Below are 22923 nucleotides of genomic sequence, written 5' to 3'. Positions count from 1 at the left end.
GGTTCTTGCCTCAGCAGAGCGCTGGTTTCCCCCCACCTCTTGGCTGGCCACTTACCCCTCTGGGAAGAGGAAATAGAAGATACGGTTGAGACTCTGAGAAATTCACACCACAGCCACCGGGGACCCACATGGCTGGCAGAGCTGGAGTGAGATCCCAGAGGTCTCCCTCCACTCCCAGGTGGGCCTGCTCTGCAATGCATGTACAGCACACAGGCCCCAGTCAGGGCCTGGCACCACTGTCCTGTGCTCCACAGTTCAGCTAAGGGGCCAGGGACACCAGGCTCACCATTCACCCTGCCTTGGGGTTCTGAAGCCCAAAGGCGGTGGTGATGTGAGTCACATAAATTTGATGTCCTGAGACCACAAGGGGGGGAGGGGCACAGCATACTCCACTGCCAGTGGAGCTCCTCCTGATGTGGTCCATGGTGCTCCCATGCCCTAGCGGGGTCTGAACTCACGGCCTCAAGGTGTGCAAGGTGTGCGCTCCACCAGGTGAGCTACCTCCCAGACCTTCCTAAGACCCACTCCTGTGGACTGCCTCCCAGCAAGCACCTGTGCAGGTGAGGGGGCTGTGGAGGCTTCAAAAGGGGCTGGGCAGAGCTGCATGGGGTTATATAGTGCCTGTCTGCCTGTTAGGAAAAGGCACTTTGGCCTCTGGTGGGATACAGCCTGCTGCCAGGGGGTAGGGCTGGGACAGCAGTGTGAGCCATGTGGGAGCTGCCATCCCTCCTGCACCTGTGTGTCCCCATGAGGTTAATCACCTGCAGGAATGCACACATGAGGTTGCTGTGCAGACAGGAATGGAGGCCGAGATCCAAACGGCCACCTCTGTGTTGAGATCCCTATGGCTCACTTGAGGGAGACCTCAGGAAGGGTGGAGGGTGCCACCTAGTGGCCAGTGGAAATGGGCATCATCGGCTCTGCCATGGCCCCTGGCTGCTCTAGGTGCCATTTATTTCATGGTCCTTGACCTCAACCCAGAAGAAAGCTCAGGGAGAAATCCAGGTGGGCTCTCCTGTCTGAGAGGAGCAAGGAGACTGTTTAGAATATCCTTCAGATGCCCCTGTGGACAGTGCTGAGGGACCAGCTCAGGGCTGTGGCAATTAGAATAAAGAGGGGAGAACAAGATGTTTGAGGGAGTGTGCAGGGAGGGAGAAGTTGTGGAGGAGAATACAGTCAGTAAAAGAGATAAAATAGGTAAAAAAAAAAAAAAAAAAAAAGAGCAAAAGACGCATGGAGGCTCTGTCCTGAGCATCTAGTCCAACCACCTGCAAAATGGGGTCCGTCCTTAAAGTATTCAGAGCCTCAAGTTGTTTGCTGTTTTTTTCTTTTTCTTTTTTTTATTTTGTTTTGTTTTGTTTCGTTTTCCATTGGATAGGACAGAGAGAAATTGAGAGAGGAGGGGAAGATAAAGAGAGAGAGGGAGAGAGAGAGAGAGGGAGAGAGAGAGAGATACCTGCAGATCTGCTTCACCACTTGTGAAGCGTCCTCACTGCAAGTGGGGAATGAGGATTTGAACCCAGGTCCTTGAGCTTAGTATTATATGAGCTTAACTAGGTGCGCCACCACCCAGCCCCAGCCTCCAGTTCTCAAAGATCCTCCATGGCAGGAAAAAATGTGTTTAATTTCTCTTCTATTCTAGGAGAGAGAACGTGTAAAGATAAATTAACCCAAGTCGAGGAAAAGAGGAAGCAGAGGATAGAGAAAGTGAGAGGCCTCAGGTCAGGTCACAACCTCTGCCCAAGCCCACTCCTTCTCTGTGGAATGAGAGCCGGCATCACTCGCTCTACCCACCCCAACCCCAAACACACACCATACATTTTACTGATTTTTTAAAATTTTAAATTAATCTTAATTAATTTCTATTTATTCATTATTGGGTAGAGATAGAGAAATCGAGAGGGGAGGGGAAGATAGAGAGGGAGAGAGAGACAGAGAGGCACCTGCATCCCTGCTTCACCACTCGTGAAGCTTTCCTCCCTGCAGGTAGGGATCCGGGGCTTGAGCCTGGGTCCTTGTGCACTGTAATGTGAGCACTCAACCAGGTGTGCCACTGCCTGGCTTCCCACATTCTATCCATTTAAGCTTCCTTTTCCCTAAGAAACTAAAACAAAGGAGAGACTTCCTCCTGACAAGGTACATTTAATTAGCACCGGACTACTGTTGATGAAAATTTAAAAAATAAAATAAAGCAAAAACCCAATGTGCTTCTGATGAAGGGAAAGAGACCGGCAGTCCCAGAGGCCTGGTTCTTACACAGCGAGAGCCCAGGACAGTCCCCTGTCACTCTTTCATCTTCCATCCATGCCTGTCACACACTCGCCCTCCTCCAACTTGTGCAGAGGAGCAGGCCAGGGAAGCAGCCTCTTCCTTGTCCCAGGCTGAAATTTGTATCTGGAACCTTAGTCAACAACCCTCCTTGCTCCTTTTATGGTGGAAACCCAACAGGAGGAAGCTACCTGCAGGAGTCAAATAATGAGTCATGAACTAACACCCAGAAAGGCTACCTCCCTGCCCTGTACCCAGCTGCCTCCACCCCCAGAGAGCCCTCCTTAGAAGCTCCCATTTCTACTTTCACCCCACTGGAAAAGGGGAGGGAAGGAATGGGGCAGTGGTGATGGACAGGTGTTCGAATATGTAAGGTCTCAGGTTTGAGTCCCAGCCCTGCCCATAATGGTGATCTGGCTGGAAAAAGAAAAAAAAAAAAAAAAAAAGAAAGAAAGAAAGAAAGAAAGAAAGAAAGAAAGAAAGAAGGAAAGAAAGAAGGTAAAAAGCAGGACCCCAGTGGAGTCAGGCCCTTGCCTGTCCTCCTCTGTGTGGGCTTATTTGTAGAGACTATCTGACCTCCCCCCAACCTTTGGCTGGTTGAACATGTGGGTCCCACAACACATATTCTCTCATAGGCAGTCGGGCGCCCTGGGCTGCCAGGGTCCTCTTTGGAGCCCCCCCTGGAAGCAGCTCCCCACCACCCTGTGCCCAAGCACATGCCCAGCTCTGGGGGAACTGATGAGCCCAGTGACCTGGAGGAACTGGAGAAGTTCGCCAAGACCTTCAAGCAGAGACGTATCAAGCTGGGCTTCACGCAGGTCTGCCTGGGCTGGGGCGGGGGGCGGGGGGTGGAGAGGGGAGGATTCCCCAGCACCGTGGGGCATGGCTAACAAGGGGAGTATCCACCCAGGGTCCAGTTCTCCATCTTGGAGTAACAGTCCTGCACAGGAGTTGGGGTACAGAATGGATGCTCAGGGGTTCTCTTGTAGTCTTTCATGAGATAGAGCCTGAAAGAGATCAGAGAGTGGTCCAGGAGGTGGTGCAAGTGGATGAAGCATTGGACTCTCAAACATGAGGTCCCCAGTTCATTTCCTGACAGCACATATGCCAGAGTGATGTCTGATTCCCCCCATATATATATATTCCTATCTCTCCCGTTAATATATGAATAGAATCAGGGGCCAGGCAGTGGCTCACGGTTGAGTGCAAACATTACAGTGCACAAGGATCCAGGTTCAAGCCCCCGGTCCCCACCTGCATGGGGAAAGCTTCATGAGTGGTAAAGCAGGGCTGCAGGTGTCTCTCTGTTTCTCTCCCTCTCTATCTCCCCCTCCCTTCTCAATTTCTCTCTGTCTCTATCCAATAAATAAATAAATAAATAAATAAATAAATAAAACAATAAAAATAAAAATATATATAAATAAATGGATAGAATCTTGAAGGAAGGAAAGAAAGAGATCAGAGCACCCCTCTATCAGAGGGTGCTCAGAGTCTTGTGCATTCAAGGTGTGTGCTCCTCCACTGAGCCTCCCCATCAGAGGCTCCCTGGCAGGTGTTAGAATGTGGTATGTGTATGTGGTGGGGGAGGGCTGTGCAGGCAGAGAAGGAGCTGTCTCTCACCTCCCCCACAACACACGGCCCACTGCAGGGAGACGTGGGGCTGGCCATGGGCAAGCTTTATGGCAACGACTTCAGCCAGACCACCATCTCGAGGTTCGAGGCCCTCAACCTGAGCTTCAAGAACATGTGCAAGCTTAAACCACTGCTGGAGAAGTGGCTCAATGATGCAGGTGGGCCTGGGGGGAGGAGCACACCGAGAACCTTCTTCTAGCACCCAGAGAAGGCTTTCAGAGGCAATGGGCTGGGCTGAGCTGGGAAGGAGTGTCAGCCAGGGAGGCTGGGAGTCGGGCTGAACATTTGCAGGGAAGTGTGGACGAGTTGGTGTCAGGGCACGGCAATGTCTGGCATTGTTGGTTATCTATCTCTTGTGGGGCAGGGGAAGGCTGGCTTATGGATTGTAGCATCCCTGGTCCCTACCCACAAGATGCCAGTAGCATATGACCCCCAGTGGAGACATCCAAGAATGCTCCCAGAGCGCCAGAGAGGTAGCTCAACACGAATGTGTATATCCACACTCACAACTCCAGCACCAAGGCGAGGTGGGGGATAGGGGGTTACAGCTTGCAGTCCATAAAATCCTGCTACACACACACACACACACACACACACACACACACACACCATGGGAATGGCTGTGCCTGCCTATGTCTAAACACCCTCTGCTCGTTCTCCTCCGACAGAAGCCTCTCCCTCGGACCCCTCAGCCAGCACCCCCAGCCCCTACCCCACCCTAAGTGAGGTGTTCGGGAGGAAGAGGAAGAAACGGACTAGCATTGAGACCAACATCCGCCTGACTCTGGAGAAGCGGTTTCAAGATGTGAGTGGCTGCTCTGGAGCCCAGAGCCTGCAGGGGATCTATGAGGAGGAGGGCACCTGCCCCCAGAGGCACCTGGGGGTATGAGGGAAAGGCCACACCACCATACACACATACACACAGAGAGACACACTCCAGGGCACCTGCTCCCTCCACCCTTACTGGTCCTGCTCTTTGGGGCCCCTTGTCCTATCTCTGGGAAAGCTGAGAAATGAGATGAGGGTCCCCAGAGACAGTGTGCCTCTAACTCAGTCATAGTAAAGGGAGCAAAGTCAGGGTGCTAGGTGCAGGTTCTTGACTTCCTATGCACTGGAGATGGTTCCCCCTCCCCCAATTATAAATGTGATAAATCCTCATTGCAAACCACTGGGAAAGCAAAGTAGAAATAATCCACCATCCAATGTCATCTAAATGTGTCTCCTTCTGTTTCTTCTTTCCGCACATATGTAGACACACGTGGTAGTGTCATATGAATATTTCCTTCTGGATCTGTAGCAAAGGCACATTCTGGAGTGGAGTGTGAAGGCTGACAACACGAGCCTCACTGTCCCCAGAGGGAGACTGGGGAGCAGGTGTGGTTAGGCAGCTTCTGGCTGGGCCCCCTGAGGAACAGGGCATCCACACACACAGCTCCCCAAAGGACAGGGCAAGGCCCAGGGAGAGAGAGCACACTGGTTGTGCACCAGGCTTTCCTATCTAAGGCCCTGTGGTCTCAGGCTCAGTTCCTGGCACCACTGGAAGCTGGAGCTGAGTAGTGCTCACTCATGAAAATAAAATAATTATTTCTTTAAAATAATAATAGGGGGTCCGGCGGTGATGCACCTAGTTGAGTACACATAGTACTATGCGCATGGACCCACACGAAAACCCAAGTTCAAGCCCCACTTCTCACCCGCAGCAGAGACACTTCACAAGTGGTGGAGCAGGGCTGCAGGTGTCTCCCTGCCTCTCTCCCTCTCTAGCTCCCCCTCCCCTCTCAATTTCTCTGTGTTGGATCAAAAAAATGGAGAAGAAAAAAAAATAAAGGAAGAAAGAAAAAATCGGTGTCAGGAGTGATGGTTTCGTATTGTCAGCATCATTCCCCAGCAATAACCCTGGAGGCAATAATAATAACAACAATAATGATGATGATGGTGACCCAGGAAATGGCATCGTGGCTATAACATTGGGCTGAAATTCTTTTTTTTTATTATTATCTTTCTTTCTTTCTTTATTTATTTATTGGATAGAGACAGCCAGAAATCAAGAAGGAAGGGGGAGATAGACAGGGAGAGAGACAGAGAGATACCTGCAGCCCTGCTTCACCACTCATGAAGCTTTTTCCCCTGCAGGTGGGGACCGGGGGCTTGAACCCGGGTCCTTGCGCACTGTAACATGTGCGCTCAACCAGGTGTGCCACCACCCAGCCCCTGGGCTGAAATTCTTAAAGTCTCAAGTTCAACCCCCAACATTGCATGTTCTCTCTCTCTCTCTCTCTCTCTCTCTCTCTCTCTCTCTCTCTCTCCCCCATTAGTATATAAGTACATCTTGTTTAAGATATTTATAGGGCAGACCCCAAGCCTTCATGGACGGACGCTGCTCAGCAGTTGTCTAGTGTGACAGCTTCATCCCTCTGCAGTGTGGCAGAAGCTGGTTCCCCTTCTGACTAGGGTTCCCCAAGCATTCAGGGAAAGGGAAATGGAGGAAGGAGGGACAGGGGCCTCAAGCAACAATTGAGTGGGCTGGGAGGGAGCAGAGCAAGGAAGTGTTCCAACGTAATATAAAGCATACAGCAGAATATAAAGCTGGAAGAAAGTTCCCCAGGGAGGGAGGGCACTGTGCCTTGTCATGGGTGTGGCCTTACTCTCAAACCCCACTGCCACTTTAGGAGTTACAGGGTACTGGGGGAAGCTCTGGGCACAGTGGTCTTTCTTTCTATTTTTTAAAAATATTTATTTATTTATTCCCTTTTTGTTTTATTGTCGTAGTTATTGTTGTTGTCTGTCTTCATTGTCGGAAAGGACAGAGAGAAATGGAGAGAGGAAGGGAAGACAGAGGGAGAGAGAAAGATAGACACTTGCAGACCTGCTTCACCGCCTGTGAAGTGACTCCGGTGGTCTTTCTTTCTATTTCTTCTCCTTCTCCTTGTTCTTCTTCTTCTTAGATTTGTTAATTTGTAAAAGAGAGGCAAGAGTGGAAGGAGAGAGAGAGAGAGCACCAGAGTATCACTCCAGTACATGCAACACTAGGGCTTAAACTCAGTACCTGATGCTTAACAGTCTGGTGCTTTATCCACTGTGCCACCCCCCCCAGACAACCCCTCTCTTTCTCTGTGTGTTACTCTTTATGGAAAGAAAAAAAAGTGAACAGGTCAATCACAGAACCACAAGAAAAAATCTAAAAAAGAACCAAAAAAACATTCTTTTTAAAAAATATTTATTTATTCATTTTGTTGCCGTTGTTGTTTTATTGTTGTAGTTATTAATATTGTTGTTATTGATTTCATCGTTGTTGGATAGAACAGAGAGAAATGGAGAGAGGAGGGGAAGACAGAGAGAGGGAGAGAAAGACAGACACCTGCAGACCTGCTTCACCGCCTGTGAAGCGACTCCCCTGCAAGTGGGGAGCCGGGGACTTGAACCGGGACCCTTATGCCGGTCCTTGTGCTTTGCACCACATGCGCTCAACCCACTGTGCTACCGCCCGACTCCCCTAAGAAACATTCTTATACATATTTATAGTACAGTATGTGAATAAGAACCAAACAGAACCAAACAGAGGTACATCTAAGATCTATGATACAGACATACATTTGTGGAGACTCTACTCTGCCAGGCCCTTACACACATCTTTCTCACTGAATTCTGATGATCATCCTACAGAGCAGGTGTCATTATTTCCACCTCATAAAACTGAGGCTCAGAGAGGTTAAGGTTTCCTAAGGACACACAGTGTAAACCAGTCCCCAGTGCCAAGTCTGATTCTAAGGCCTGTGGTGGATCTGTTGGTCTCTTCCTTGCCAATCCATCCCCACCCCTGTCCTTGACCCACATTCTCACTCTCCTCTCTCTGCAGAACCCCAAGCCCAGCTCTGAGGAGATCTCCATGATAGCAGAGCAGTTGTCCATGGAGAAGGAGGTGGTGAGGGTCTGGTTCTGCAACAGGCGCCAGAAGGAGAAGCGAATTAATTGCCCCACAGCCACACCCATCAAGTCCCCCATCTACACTTCCCGTCTGGTGAGTGGCTGGGAGCGGGAGTCTGGCCCTGGCATGTGTCACCACCACTGCAGGAAGAATGAAGAAGGGTTGGGGGAGTCGAGCCCCCGGCTCCCCACCTGCAGGGGAGTCTCTTCACAAGCGGTGAAGCAGGTCTGCCGGTGTCTATCTTTCTCTCCCCTCTCTGTCTTCCCCTCCTCTCTCCATTTCTCTCTGTTCTATCCAACAATGATGACATCAATAACAACAATAAGAACTACCACAATAAAAAACAACAAGGGCAACAAAAGGAAATAAAAGAATCATGGGAAAAAAAAGTGACAGTGGCAGGAGAGTTTGCTTTTTTTCTTTTCTGTTTTTAAACTTTATTTATTTTATTTAATAGAACAGAGAGAAATTGAGAGGGGTGTAGAGAGGGAGGGGAGGAGGGAGCAAGAGAAAGGCAGAAACAGAGAGTCCTGCAGCCCTGCTTTACCACATGGAAAGCTTTCCCCCTGCAGGTGGGGGCTGGGTCCGTGTGCTTGGCAATGTGTGCACTTAACCAGGTGCACCACCACGTGACCCCTTCTTTTCTTTTTTTTTATGGTTCTTCTTTAAAATTTTATTTATTTATAAATTTATTTGCTAGGATAGGGAGAAATTGAGAGGGGGAGGAGAGGTAGAGAGGGAGAGAGTAAGAGAGACACCTGCAGGCCTGCTTCACCACTTGTGAAAGCTTCCCTTCCACAGGTAGGGACTGCAGGCTTGAACCCAGGTCCTTGCACATGGTAACACTCAGGTGTGTCACCACTGGGCTCCACAAGAGAGTTTTGTATTTTTTTTTAATTTTTATTACTGACTTAATAATGATTAACAAGATTGTAAGATAATAGGGGTACAATTCCCAAGATCAGAGTTCTCTGTCCCATCCCCTCTATTGGAAGCTATTCTTTATCCTTCTGGAAATATAGACCAAAATTCCTTATGGGGTGCAGAAGGTGGAAGATCTGGCTTCTGTAATTGTTTCTCTCTCAATCTCTCTCTCTCTCTTTCATTTATTTATTTATTATGAGAAAGATAGGAGGAGAGAGAGAAAGAACCAGACATCACTCTGGTACATGTGCTGCTGGGGCTTGAACTCAGGGCCTCATGCTGGAGAGTCTAATGCTTTATCCACTAAACCACCTCCAGACCACACTCTGTAATTGCTTCTCCACTGAACATGGACGTTGGCAGGTTGATCCATACCTTCAGCCTGTTTCTATTTTTCCCTAGTGGGGCAGGGCTTTAGAGAGGTGAGGTTTCAGGACACATTAGTGAGGTTGTCTGTCCAGGGAGGTCAGGAAGGCATCATGGTAGCATCTGCAAATTGGTGGCTGAAAGGTGGTATGATATAAAGCAAATTGTTTAATAAACAGGAATCCAAAGGTGGGAATAGGGCAAATGAAACTAGAGGTCTTCATGTGGGAGGAAGCTAGGAAGTCTTTTTTCAGATATGTTCCATGTAGCCCATGATTTTAGTAATTTTTTGTCTAAGCCTGATAGCTAGCATGAGAGTGAACTAAAAGTATTGTCTGGGAAGATGAAAATAGGACTAGAATGCTGGATCAGGGCAGAGAGTAGCTCCCAAATATGAGTAGAGTATATAAATACCATTAACTATTAACCCCTTAAATCTGACCTAGGGTTCATGTCTATTCATATTTACCATAAAAGCCTGTGTAACCTCTGAACCCCTGTCAGTAGAGGTTCACAGTCCATGGTCACAGCTAGGAACATTCTAGGCGGTACTCATTTCAGAACCAGTCTTCCTCGAGTGGCAGAGTAGGCTGACCCAGCCCAGCCTCCCTTCAGAGATTTGGGCAGTCCCTACCATTGCTGCGCTATACTGAGGGCTAGGTCCCAGAGAGGCCCACAAGAGGGCTTATGATAATATTCCTGATGGAAGCAAACAGTGATGGTGAAGAGAGGGATCTATTAGATTATATCAATGTGGGAATCCAAGTATTTCCTGCCTAGGGCTCCAGATGATGAGGTGGCTTGGAACTGACAAAAAAAAAAAAAAAGGCCGTCATTAAACTGCCAGTCTCTTGAACTTACCCAGTTTTTGTTTTGCTGTGTTCTGTTTTTTCGCCTCCAGGGTTTTCACTGGGACTCAGTGCTGGTGCTACGAATCCACTACTCCTAGTGGCCTTTTTTTTTTTCTTTTTTTTTTCTTTTTTTGGTTTGTTTTATTGGATAGAACAGAGAGAAATTGAGAGGGAAGGGGAAGATAGAGGGGGGGAAGAAAGATAGACACCTGCAGACCTGCTTCAGTGTTTGTGGCGCCATCCCCCTTCGGGTGGGGAGCTGGGGGCTTGAACTGGGATCCTTGCACAGGTCCTTGTGCTTCTTTTACTTTTTTTTAAATTTTTTCCCCTTTTGTTGCCCTTGTTGTTTATCATTGTTACTGTTATTATTGTTGTCATTGCTGTCATTGTTGTTGGATAGGACAGAGAGAAATGGAGAGAGATGGGGAAGAAAGTGAGGGGGAGAGAAAGATAGACATCTGCAGACCTGTTTCACCACCTGTGAAGCAAACCCCCACAGATGGGGAGCCAGGGAGTTGAACCGGGAGTCTTATACCAGTCCTTGCGCTTCGGCACCACGTGTGCTTAACCCGCTGTGCCACCGCCCTGCTCCCTAAGTCCTTGTGCTTCATATTATGTGTGCTAAATTCGGTGCGCCACCGCCTGGCCCCCCTTACCCAGTTTTTGTAATCCTGACGTTATCTGACAAGGTTAGACTTAAAGTGATTGAGGGAAGTGAAGTAGGAGGTAGGAGGGAGGGTTCCGCAGGAGAGTTTTGTAATGGACCAGGTCCTTCTGTACCAAGGTTGCATTAGCTCGGAGACCCAAGTTTCAAAAGGGATTGGATTCTGTGTTGGGTGAGTGGGGAGGCTGCCAGGGTGAAGGGCTGGCTCATGGAAAGCTCTTGCCCCTTTGAGGAGCCGCACAGTGAGACTCGTGTGGCTGGGGCAGAGTGAGAGAACAGAGGGAAGAGGTGACGTGGAGGCATCACAGGAAGCCAGCCCACCATGGGGAAGCACTGAGTGCCCTTGACTTTACTCCTGGGTCCAGAGGCAGAGGGAAGCTCTGAGTAGGCAGGGGGGGCTGTGCTGGGTACTATGCAAGAGCCCCCCGCCCCAGGGGTGGAGGCCGGGCAGGGCAGGTCCCATGGTGGTGAGGGCAGCTGCATTCCAAGTGCGCCTGCCTAGGCTGTGGCACCAACCCATGTGTGCTCATGGCTTACACGAGGAGTCTGAGAGATGAGGTAAAGATGATCAACTGGTTGAAAGGTGCTGCTTTTTTTTCCCCAGACAGTTAAGGCTGTAGGAGGAACAGACAGACTGGGCACTAGGTACCAAAGTTCAGGATTCAGAGCTGGTCGTGTTAGGTTGGCTATGATGCCTACACATCTTGGTGGAGTTTCCAGAAGACAATCATGTCTGTGATTCTGGGGCGTGGGGGGAGTCAAAGGGCTGGAAGTAACATGGAGTGCAGACAGTTTAGAGAGTGGAGAATGCCCACGCCAGGGGCTGGGAGGTGGTGCACCCAGTTAAGCCAGATATATTTATCTATATAGACATATAGATATATATGGTTTTGTTTTTTTACTGGAGCACTGCTCAGCTCTGGCTTATGTTGGTGCTGGGGATTGAACCTGGGACTTTGGAGCCTCAGACATGAGAGTCTCTTTGTATAACCATTATGCTGTCTACTCTCCACCAAAGCACACATATTACTAAGTATAAGGACCAAGGTTCAAGCCCCCTGCTCCCCACCTATCAGAGGTCTGCTTCACAAGTAGTGAAGCAGGTATGTACATGTCTTTCTCTCCCTCTCTCTATCCCCCCATCCTCTTTCAATTTCTCTCTGTCCTATGTAATAACAGTTAGAAAAAATATGACCTCCAGGAGCCGTGGATTCACAGTGCCAGCACTGAGCCCCACAATAACCTTGGAGGCAAGAGAGAGAGAGAGAATGCTCACACCTTCCAGGGAGAGATGCTACCTGGAGCTTCTTAGGATAGTCCTTCTTCACCCTTGGGTGCAGTGATGGTTAAAGGGTAAGGGAGGGTGGCCTGGGAGATGGCACAATGGCTAGAGTGTTGGGCTTGGAAACATGAGGTCTGGAGTCAGATCCCCAAGATCACAGCTGCCAGAGTGATATTCTGGTTCTCTCTCACTGTATCATCATCCAGCCAATAAAATCTTTAAAATAGTGGTCCGGCAGGTGGCGCTGTGATAAAGGTTTGGACTCTCAAGCATAAGGTTCTGAGTTCAATCCCCAGCAGTACATGTGCCAGAGTGAAGTCTGGTTCTTTCTCTCTCCTCCTATCTTCCTCATTAATAAATAAATAAATAAAATCTTTTTTTAAAAATCCTTAAAATAAACAAATAAAGGGCAAAGGATACAGCATAATAGTTAGACAAAAGACTCTCATGCCTGAGGCTCTGAAGTCCCAGGTTCAGTTTCCTGCCTACCATAAGCCAGAGCTGAACAGTGCTCTTCTAGAATAAATAAGTAAAAAGAAAGGTTCAGGGAGTTGGGGATAATGGTGCTGTCCTGGAGTCTTCCAGCACCCAGCGACTAGTAACACTCAGCTTTGTCTGAATTGACAAGAGTTGTCTCATAGAAATGACATCATCGGGGCTGGGTGGTGGTGCACCTGGTTAAGCGCACATGTTACAGTGCCCAAGGACCCTGGTTCAAGCCCCTGGTCCCCACCTACAGGGGGAAAACTTCACAAGTAGTGAAGCAGGACTGCAGGTGTCTCTCTATCTCTCTCTCCCATCTCCATTTCTGACTATCTCTAGCCAATAAATAAAGATAATTAAAAAATTTAAAAAGAAATGACATCACCATTCATCCTTTTCCTCAGACACTTACAGGGCTACACGGATAACAGCACAGTTATCCCCTGTCCCAGAGGACCTCACAGCCTGGTAGAGGAGAGAAACAAACAGAAGATAAACAACAGAGTGATTTCTCTGCCCTCAGGAGCAGCAGTTACCCCAGGCTGGAAGGGATGGGGAGAGAAGGCCTCCCCAGGGAGACCATTAATCTCTTCACTGCACCTGAAAAGGCAAATAATCAAGCAGAGTTCCCACCCCGGGAAAGTCTGGGGCCAGTGGTTCCCAATGCATCTAGTGACCCATTGCTCTGCATGGGGAGGTTGGTGGGAGAGGGGACTGGGTGGGCCAGCAAGGATTGGAGGAAGGGCCAGACGCCCTGCTAAGGGATTCGGAGGGGCGGTGCATGCAGACCCACTACCCCATGCAGTGTGGAGGGTGCTCAGAGAGACAGGGCTGGCAGCAGGAAGCCAACCCATGTGGGGAGGGGAAGGCTGGTAGGGAGAGTTCAGAGCCCATTAGGAGGGTCTTGGTTTAGCAGGCTGTAAGGGGGTGGAGGAGGATGCAAGGGAGGGGTTAGAGAGGCAGCTCCCTGAGGAGTGCTGGAATGTGTGGTTGACTCAGAACCCAGGCTGAGCTGGCTAAGGGTGGTGGTGCCCTTGATGGAAGCAGCAGGGACTGGAGGAGCCTGTTAGGGAGGAGGAAAAGTGGCCAGCTGTGGTGCTGGGGAGACCTGAGGGCATCTCCTGAGCACTTGGAAGGCCGAGGCTAGGGCCAGGGTGGGGGTGAAGCCTAGGAGGGGTGAGGCTCCCCTGTGCAGCCTGGGGAGAGGGCGCAAAGGAGAGCATGGGTGTCAAACCCAGGGCATACCAGCCTGTGGGGATGCTGGCAGGCAGGAAGCCAATTCAGAATGGGGGTAAAAAGACTGCCTACCCGCTAGACTTCTTACACACCTGGCTGAAAAAAAGGGTCCAAAGGAGCATGTGCAGTTACAGAGCAACACCATGTCTCTGGGGACTGCTGAGCATTTTTTTTTTTACTCCAAGAGGCCATTTTTTCCCCTTTTGTTGTCCTTGTTGTTGTTATTATTGTTGTAATTACGGTTGTTGTTACTGTTGTTGTTGTTGTTGTTGGATAGGACAGAGAGAAATCGAAAGAGGAGGGGGAGAGAAAGATGGACACCTGCAGACCTGCTTCACCGCCTATGAAGGGACACCCCTGCAGGTGGGGAGCCAGGGGCTAGAACCGGGATCCTTACACCAGTCCTTGCCCTTTGCACCACATGCGCTTAACCCACTGTGTTACCTCCTGACCCCCTTTCTGAGCATCTTTGGGGCTGCAGCTGAGGGTTAGGGACAAGGAGGGCTGATCCTGAGGGGCTGGGCATGCTCAGTTTTCCTCAAAGCTCCAAGGAGCCTCTGCCTCTGCAGACTTTCAGCTAGTGACAGCGTGATTCCCATGCACCATTCTTTTCTCCCCTTTGAGATTTGTGTTTGTTTGTTTACATTGCCACCGGGTCTATTGCTGGAGTTTGGAGCCAGCACTATGAATCTACTGATGCTGGTGGCCTTTTTTTTTCCTTTCCATTTTTATTTGAGAGGGGAGGGAGAGACATAGAGACACCTGCTTCACTGCTTATGAAGTGTCCCCCCTGCAGATGCGGGTTGGGGAGGGCTCAGACTCAGGTCCTTGCACATGATAATATGTGCACTCAGCCAGGTGCACCACAACTGACCCCCGATTTACTTATTTTGATGGCTTGAAAGAGGCCAGAATGCCACTCTGTTGTTCTCTACAGTGCTGGCCAGCCACCTGCCTGGACCCACAGTCTCCTCTCCAATGCTTGACTCAGGGCCTAGTGGGCTGCACGACTGATGACCCCCTGCTTCTAGCCCAGTAGGGAAGAGACTTGTACGGGATGCTTGTAAGGAAGATGAATACTGGACAGAAACACAAGGGGATGGAGCTCCAGTGGCGCAATCGGTTAGCACGCGGTACTTATACAGAAACCTAAGGGGCTAAACCAATTCTAGGGTGTCAGGGGTAACTCTGAAGAGTGGAGCTCAAAGAGACATCAGAAGTATGAGGAGACATTACTGGGGAAAGAGGGGAGGAGGGGCCTATGGAGGAGGGAGTATGGAGGGAAGAACATTCTAGGTCAAGGAAATGGTATGGGGAGGGGCCCTGAGGCATGGGGAGACGGAAGGTGGAAGTAGAGGTGACCAGACAGGAGGAAGTAGGGGTGGATTATCCAGGCCTGTGGCCTGCTAGATGATGGATCCATGTACTAAGAATGTGGGAGTCTCTGAAGACAGGAGGGAGGTTCTCACTTTGGTTCCAACCCAGCCCGAGATACAGTATGGAGGATCATGCTGGGAGGCAGCCAGGAACCTCTGTCACTCAATGTCATTCCCTCCACACTGACTTGCTGAGCCTCTGTACATTGCCAGGGCTCTGGAGCAGACTCAGGGACACAGCGGTCACTCGCACAGGCCTCCTCCTGCCCCAGAGTCCATGGCCTATGAGGGAGTAAGACCCACAGCCAGTCGAGATTGATTGTCTCGAAGGTGTGAGGGGAGAGAGAGGCTAGTGGAGGTGACCTGAGCTTCTCAGTTCCCTTTGGGACAGCCTCCTGGAGCCTAGAACACTGTCTCTTCTGATGTGAAACAATCTCCAAGAGGACCAAGGAAATAGCTCACTTGGATGGTGTCCTGCTTCACCGTGTGTGCCACCCAAGTTCGAGCCTGGCCTCCACTGCATTGAAGGAAGCTTTGTGCTGTGGTCTCCTTCACTCTCCCTCTCTAAAAAAAAAAAAAAAAAAGTAAAAATAAAAATCTCTAAGATATACAGTGCAGAAGTTACCTTTTTAAAAATTTCATTTAACCAGAGCACTACTAAATTCCAACTTCTAGTGGTGCTGGGGATTGAACCTGGAACCCTCGAGTGCCTCAGAAACCAAAGTCTTTCTACACAAGCAGTATGCCACCTACCTCCTCTCAGAGGCTGCCTTCTCTATAACATCCGAAAGGGGGCGCCAAACACCTTCCGCCCAGCTCCAGAAGGAAACAGGGAGCTGGTCACAAGATCTCAATCAGGCATTTGAAAAACAACCACCAGGGCCTTGGGCGGGGCAGCAGGGAGGGGAGAAGGAGAGAGCTGCTGATAACATCTCCCCCTCAGCAGTGGCCTCCAGCCCCCACACCTGTCTTCACCCTGCAGTGGGGCCACTCCGCTGAGGCAGCCCATTGTGGGGGGGCAGTGGGGAAGAAGGTGGGAGAAGCTGGGCAGAGAGCAGCACATCCTATATAAATCCTGTAGGGATGGGGTGTTCCCAGCTGGGCAGGAGAGGCCTCCAACCCCAGCTCCCATAAACAACTGCCTTCCAAGGGTCTTTGAAAGCCTGGCTGGAGCTCCCACTGGCAACAGGAGGAGGAAGGCAATTGGGGCAGGAGGGCATGCAGCTCTCAGCTCCAGCAGGCAAGGGTGTGGTGCCCACTGATCCAGGGGCTGACAGCTTCCTTCTGGAAAGAAGGGAACCAGCGTTGAACAAGCCATGGGTGCTCTGGGCCAGGCATTGAGTTAGAAGCTTTAAGGGCATTAGCTCATTAAATCCTAATTAAAAGAGTAGAGAAAGGAAGTATCAGTGCCATTTCATTTTTGAATTATTTTTTACTTCATTTTTTGGCCCAGAGCACTGCTCAGTTCTGACTTCTGGTGGTATCAGGCATTAAACCTAGGACCTTGGAGTCTCAGGAATGAGAGACCTTTATATATATATATGTAACTACCACTAGGCTATCACCTCATCTCTGTTTATTTTATTTTATTTTATTTTATTTTATTTTATTTTATTTTATTTTATTGCCTCCAGGGTTATTGCCAGGGCTCGGTGCCTGTACCATATCCACTGCTCCTGGAGACCATTTTTTCCCCTTTTGTTGCCCTTGTTTTTTTTTTTATCATTGTTGTGGTTATTATTATTGTTGTTGCTGCTGCTGTCATTGCGTAGGACAGAGAGAAATGGAGAGAGGAAGGAAAGACAGCGAGGGGGAGAGAAAGACAGACACCTGCAGACCTGCCTGTGAAGCAGCTCCCCTGCAGATGGGCTCGAACCGGGATCCTTACGCCGATCCTTGTGCTTAGCGCCATGTGCACTTAACCCTCTGCACTACCACCCAATTCCCTCTGTTTTATTATGTATTTTAAAGCCGACTTCTGGTGGGATAGCTCACTTGGATAGGGTGCTGCATTGCCATGTGCACAAACTGGGGTTGAATGCAACCCACTGCATTGTGGTCACTCTCTCTCTCCTCTAACCCTCTCTCCCTCCCTCCTTTCTCTGTCTCTATGGAAAGAAAGAGAAAAAACAAACAAATACAAAAAGCTAACCTCAGTGGGGTCGGGTGGTGGTGCACCTGGTTGAGTGCACGTTACAGTATGCAAGGACCTGGGTTCGAGCCCCTGGTCCCCACCTGCAGGGGGAACGCTTCACGAGTGGTGAGGCAGTGCTGCAGGTGTCTGTCTCCTTCTGTCTCTGTCTCCTCCTTCCTCTCAACTTCTGGCTGTCTCTATCAAATAAATAAAGATTAAAAAAAAAAAAAACCCTAGCCTCAGCATAGTCAGGTAACTTGTTGGAAGGTACACAGATTCACGGTGGAGTAGTGGGGTCACTTCCAAGTCCATTGGGCTCCAAATGTCATTTTCAACAGGAAATCTCTGTTCTGGGTTATGCTGGGATGTTTTAATACCAAGAGGACAATTGTGTGGAAAGATAAGTGATCCTTGGTCCCTTCCTGGCCTCAGAGTTGGGGGTGCTCTGAGGACTCTGGGGTAAAACAAAAAGGTGCAGAGACCCAAGTTCATGTCCATCCGAGGTTCCTTGCAGCCAGCCAATAGCTGTCTCCTGTATCTGCCAGGAAACCTGAAGCAGAGCGGCTTGCAATGCCCTGAGCTGAAGCTTTGAGAAAGGAGGAAGGAGGGGATGGAAACAGACAGCAATAAGGAGTATCTGTCACAGTAGGGCTCTCTTCTCCTGTCCCCTTGGCAGTACCCTCAGAGACCTTTCCAGGAGCACTCAGCAGAAGCCTAAGGTCCAGGGCAGGGTAGGTCTAGGGAAGATGCTGGGAATGGGCCAGAGATCTTCCTGGAGAGTCCGAGAGCAGGTCTGGAGTTGAGAAAGCTTTGAAGGATCTAGGAGAAGCCTCACCAGTGAAGTGCACACTTGGTCAGGGTTAGAGGCCCCTGCTGCCACATGGTAGCACCATGCAAGGAGGAAGCTTCATGAATGATAAAACAGTGCCATTGTGTTTCTCCTGCCCCCTCTGCCTTTCATTTTCTATCTGGGAAAAATAAAGTCCTTAGGGAGGGTAGAATTGTGCTGGCATGAAGCACTGGTTGGGGGGGGAGAGAAGAAAGAAAAAAAATGCCTTGAGGAAGCTGAGTCTCTGGTATCTAAAATTGATTTCTTTTTTTTTAAAAAAACTGTTTTATATTTATTTATTTTCAATTTTTTGTTGCCCTTGTTTTTTTATTGTTGCTGTAGTTATTATTATCGTTGTTACTGATGTTGTCATTGTTAGATAGGAAAAGAGAGAAATGGAGAGAGGAGGGGAAGACAAAGAGGGAGAGAGAAAGACAGACACCTGCAGACCTGCTTCACTGCCTGTGAAGCAACTCCCCTGCAGGTGGGGAGCTGGGGGCTTGAATCGGGATCGTAGTTACACTGGTCCTTGTGCTTTGCGCCATGTGCACTTAACCTGCTGCGCTACCACCCAGCACCCCTAAGATTGATTTCTTTGTCTTCTCTCTCAATCTCTCTCTCTCTCTCTCTCTCTCTCTCTCCCTCCCTCCCTCCCTCCCCTCCCCTCCCCCCTTCTTCCCCTCCAGACTACTGCTCAGCTCCGGCTTCTGGTGGTGCAGGGGATTGAACCTGGGACTTTGGGGACTTTTGCATTATTAACATCATGCTCGAGCACCTTCTGAGTCATGGTGTGTGTAGTCAGGGACCCAGAGCCTAGAAGATGCAGCGCCATCAGAAGGGAGTGGGAATGGGCATGGATATTCACCAGCTTCTCTTGCCTTTTAGGTCTCCCCCTCAGGGTCTCTGGGCCCCCTCTCCATCCCTCCTGTCCATAGCACCATGCCTGGAACAGGTGAGTACGACAACTCCAGAATTCCTTTCCATAACAGAGTTTTAAAATTGAACATTCCCTACCTGTGTCCACATCCCCTAATCTTATTTCTAAGGGAAGTAAATTCCACATCAGGAGAGACATAGCTTTGTGGAAAAGGGTTACAGGGGACCGAAGTGAGGCGGGCTTCCCCAGACCCACTGCCCAGGTTCAATGTTGATCAGAACTCAGTTCCCCACCAAGCACCAGAGTGTTTAGTGAGAGAACAAGATGGGATGGTGGCCTGTTTGGGTGTGCCCGGCTCTGCCCCTGGGCCCCACAGAGGCAGCTTGTGTCCTTCCCATTCCTTGGGGCAGCTCAGCAGGGGCGGCTGAATGAACACACCACTTTGCCTGTGGAACGAATGCTGCTTGGAAAACCCAAATGCAAGAGTTCAGTTGACCCCAGAGCTGCTCTCTTCCAGGAGACATAGAGGAGCTTCAGGGGAGCAGAGGGACCACCACAGCCCAGAGCTACTTAGTGAGAGGCCAGGGGCCAAACCTTAGATCTCTTCTCCCTAGTTCTGCTCTTTCTAGAAGTCCAGCAGTTGCTTCCTGATGGAGATAGGAAGCAACATGTAAAGAGGCCTTGGAGCTTACACAGGCTTCCTCTCTCTCTCTCCCCTCTCTATCTCCCCCATCGTGTGTGTGTGTGTGTGTGTGTGTGTGTGTGTGTGTGTGTGTGTGTGTGTGTGTGTGTGTGTGTGTGTCTGGTGCCTTTCTAGCCTTCTGAGCTCCCTCTCCTTTCCCCTCCCACCTCCTGCTCTGGGCTGGGTGTGCCCAGCCCTGGGTGTGTCCCTCAGGAAGATGGTTTTGGCATCTAACCTCCTTGCATCTGGCAAGCCTTGGACTTGCAGAACCAGCCATGCCACTTTCCAGGGCCTGGGCTGGTAAGAGCACTGTGATGGAGCCCCCCAGCCCCCAGAGCACAGGGCTTGACACTGACCCAGCAGGATGTGGAAAGATCCTAGGGGTCCAGGTCTGAATAGCCATGGCACAAGGTCTGGGACCCACAGTGTGACCTCTGCCTGTTTTGCTTCTCCCTGCCCTCAGTGACGTCATCCTGCTCTCCCGGGAACAACAGCAGGCCTTCGTCCCCTGGCTCAGGCCTCCACACCAGCAGCCCCACAGCCTCTCAGAATAACTCCAAAGTGGCACTCAGCTCTCCCTCCAGCTTTAACTCTTCAGGGTAAGGCCAGGGCACAGCAGTGATGCCAGCTGGGAACAGCTCCACACCTTGGGGAAGAAAGTTTGCGACAGGGCAGACAAGGTGACAAGGGTGACAGGGAGGAGATGGTGCAGAGAGCAAGAGGGGCAAAACTGGACTTCACCCCTGAGGGAGCAGGGGTTTCAAAGATACTGCAGCCAGCTGAGCCAGCCTGGTGAGGACCGGATATCAACAAAGCCAAAATTTCCATCCTTGCTGGGAGCTCGGAAATTTCCAGACATCCCTGCCAGCAACAGCCAGGACTTTCACAGGGTGCAGGAGGGGGCACTATCATGCCAGGATCCCATAGATACCCTGAGACAGGAAATGAGTGGCCCCATCTCCAGCTCCCAGCTGAGATGCAGCCTCTGGATCTGAGCACTGTCCTCTGGAGGTGTTCTCAGCACAGCTGCCTCCAGAGAGAGCTCTCCCTGACTCAGAGTGAAGCAGAGTGGGGAGAGTCAGGCCATGGATTAAAGACCTGAGTTTGCCCAAATGCAGAATGTTCAGCCCCATAGCCAGTTCTTCTTGGCCAATTGTTGCATCAATTACTCCCCAAAGTGGTAGCTCCTCAACCACATCAGAGAGAGAGAGAGAGAAAAAAATTACAATAAACATTTAAAATATCTTGAGATGGAAGTTGGACTGGGAAGATGTGCAGTGGTAGCACACAGGACTTGCATGCTCCAGCTCAGGTTCACTCTCAGGTGCCACCATTAGCCAGAGTTGAGCAGTGCTCTGGCCCAAAAGAAAATTAAAAAAAAAGAGTGAGAGAGGTAATTCATTGATATGAAATTGACCACTTCGAAACATATAATCCCATGCTTTTTAGTATATTCACAAGGCTGTACAACCTCCACTGTTCTGTAATTCCGGATCATTCTATTTCCTCCAGAAAGGTCTCCTACACCTGTTAGCAGTCCATGCCCACTCCCATTCCCCCTCGTGACATTAACGCCTTTACCACCTGCTTCTCCCTTCCAGGTCTTGGTACCGATGGAATCACCCCACCTACCTCCACTGAGGCCAAAGGGATTTTCTGTTGCACCTGTTCCTGGGTCCCCCAGAAGGAAGGGAGCTGCACCTTCCCTACACGGACACATGCTGAACAGAAGCGAGTCTCCGCTACCTACCTACAGAGGAGGCTACACTCCTGCCTCCTTGGAAGCCAGGGCCTTCAGAGATGTAAACTGTGACTGAACCGGGCTGCCCATGCTCAGAATTCTTAAAGAGATGGCCCTGCTGGGGGTTGCCATCCTTCCCTGCCCTGCCAGTGCCTTGCCCTCTAGTTCTAGATATTCCAGGTGGCTCTGCTATGGCCAGGGGCTTCCTGAGGAAGGACATCTCACTGTTATTCCTCACCTCACCTGTGGGCTTTCCAGGGTCACTACCAGCTTGGCGACTGACCCACCAGGAGGGGCGGCAGTGACTCTGACGCAGAGCTTGGTCACACTCTCCCAAGATCTGTGAAAGATTTTGAATCTCACGGCTCCAACCCAAGCTTGCCTTGAGGTTTGGTCTGTTCAGCAATGTTTTCTGACTGACTCTTCACTTTGGCCCCATTTTCTCTTTAGCCCGGCTACTTTCTTCTAGAACCAAGTCCATTTCTGATTACATTCTGCAAATTCCTTCCTTTTTCCAGAAGGCAAAGGTACCCTCAGTCCCCACAGGGCACGTTCCTCTGTCCCCAGGTGCATTTCTGTCTGCTAACCTCTGCCCCAAAGTTCAGGGCTCTTGATCCTTCTCTTCTTTTCTGCCTCTCTCCTTATCTCATCCTTTGTCTCTTTCCCTGGCTGCAGAAGGAGGAACACAAAAGCAAACGGACAGCGATTATGCTGGCCAAATATCTGTACATAGCCCTTGCCGGTTCTGCACTAAGCCCCTTTCTCCTTCACATGGACTTCTCCAAATATTTAACATTTGGAAATCATCAAAATGTTTAACTCAGGTGTCAATTTTGAAGATTTTCTCTGTTATATGTTGTCTTTTTTGGGAAGAAAAAAAGACAGGAAAAAGGAATACCAAAGTGTGACAACTGTGTGCTTAGCTCCTGCAGGAGACCCTCCCACTTGCTGAGTTCTTAGGGAACACGCTTTCCAGCCTCCTTCTTTGTGGTCCAGTGTGTAAAGATGTAACTTGGGGCCTGGTGTGTGTGGGGGGAGATAGCATAATGATGATGCAAAGAGACTCTCATGCCTGAGGCTCCAGAGTCCCAGGTTCAATCCCCTGTACCATCATAAGCCAGAGCTGAGCAGTGCTCTGGAAAAAAAAAGAAAATGTAACTCAAAGCCATTCCAGAAATGGCGACCTTTTCTAAAAAGACTGCATACCCAAGAAAATGTTGAGATTCTGAGGAGGAGTCTCTCTGTTCCTAAATAAATTTGTATCATGATGATACGGTGGATTCCACAATCACTAAGAGGAGATTTAGTTCAGTACTCTGCATGTCTTTTGTTGTGTGATTGGTCTGGGTTGTGAGTGCAGAGAATGAAATGGACTGGGAAAAATGTTTCAAGTTGGTGAATCAAGTCTATCACTGCCCACACTGGTGCTAAAGATGACACACACTCATGCAGAGCTCTAAGGATGGTGAAGAGCCCTCTGAGTCTGATTCTGAAGGAAGTCCTTTGAGGGCGGAGCAAGCAGGAGACTGCTTCCCTAGGGTTGGAATGGGAGATGGTACATGCTGCAGGCTCCAGGGTTCCAGACAGTGGAGGCTGAGGAGGCTGGCATCCCAGCTGCCCTGAGGAACAGTTGTTCACCTTGTAAAGCATTCA

At 49.9% G+C, this 22923-nt stretch overlaps 1 protein-coding gene across 2 annotated transcripts in view; it reads left to right on the top strand.

Moving 5' to 3' along the window:
• POU2F3 (POU class 2 homeobox 3) overlaps positions 1–22570 on the top strand; it is a 100082-nt gene extending 77512 nt beyond the window's left edge. For both annotated transcript variants that reach the window (XM_060179902.1, XM_060179901.1), the window contains 7 exons: positions 2904–3086; positions 3917–4058; positions 4569–4705; positions 7757–7918; positions 18856–18922; positions 19993–20128; positions 21131–22570. In XM_060179902.1, coding sequence (XP_060035885.1) covers positions 2904–3086; positions 3917–4058; positions 4569–4705; positions 7757–7918; positions 18856–18922; positions 19993–20128; positions 21131–21170 — 867 coding nt within the window. In that variant the 3' untranslated portion in view covers positions 21171–22570. The remainder of the gene's footprint in view (positions 1–2903; positions 3087–3916; positions 4059–4568; positions 4706–7756; positions 7919–18855; positions 18923–19992; positions 20129–21130) is intronic.
• Positions 22571–22923: the final 353 nt, after the last annotated feature.

Source organism: Erinaceus europaeus, chromosome 20 (genome assembly GCF_950295315.1).
Source record: "Erinaceus europaeus chromosome 20, mEriEur2.1, whole genome shotgun sequence".
In the NCBI taxonomy this organism is placed as follows: domain Eukaryota; kingdom Metazoa; phylum Chordata; class Mammalia; order Eulipotyphla; family Erinaceidae; genus Erinaceus; species Erinaceus europaeus.
Note: the sequence above shows the minus strand (reverse complement) of the source record. Positions and strands in the feature narration are given on the sequence as shown.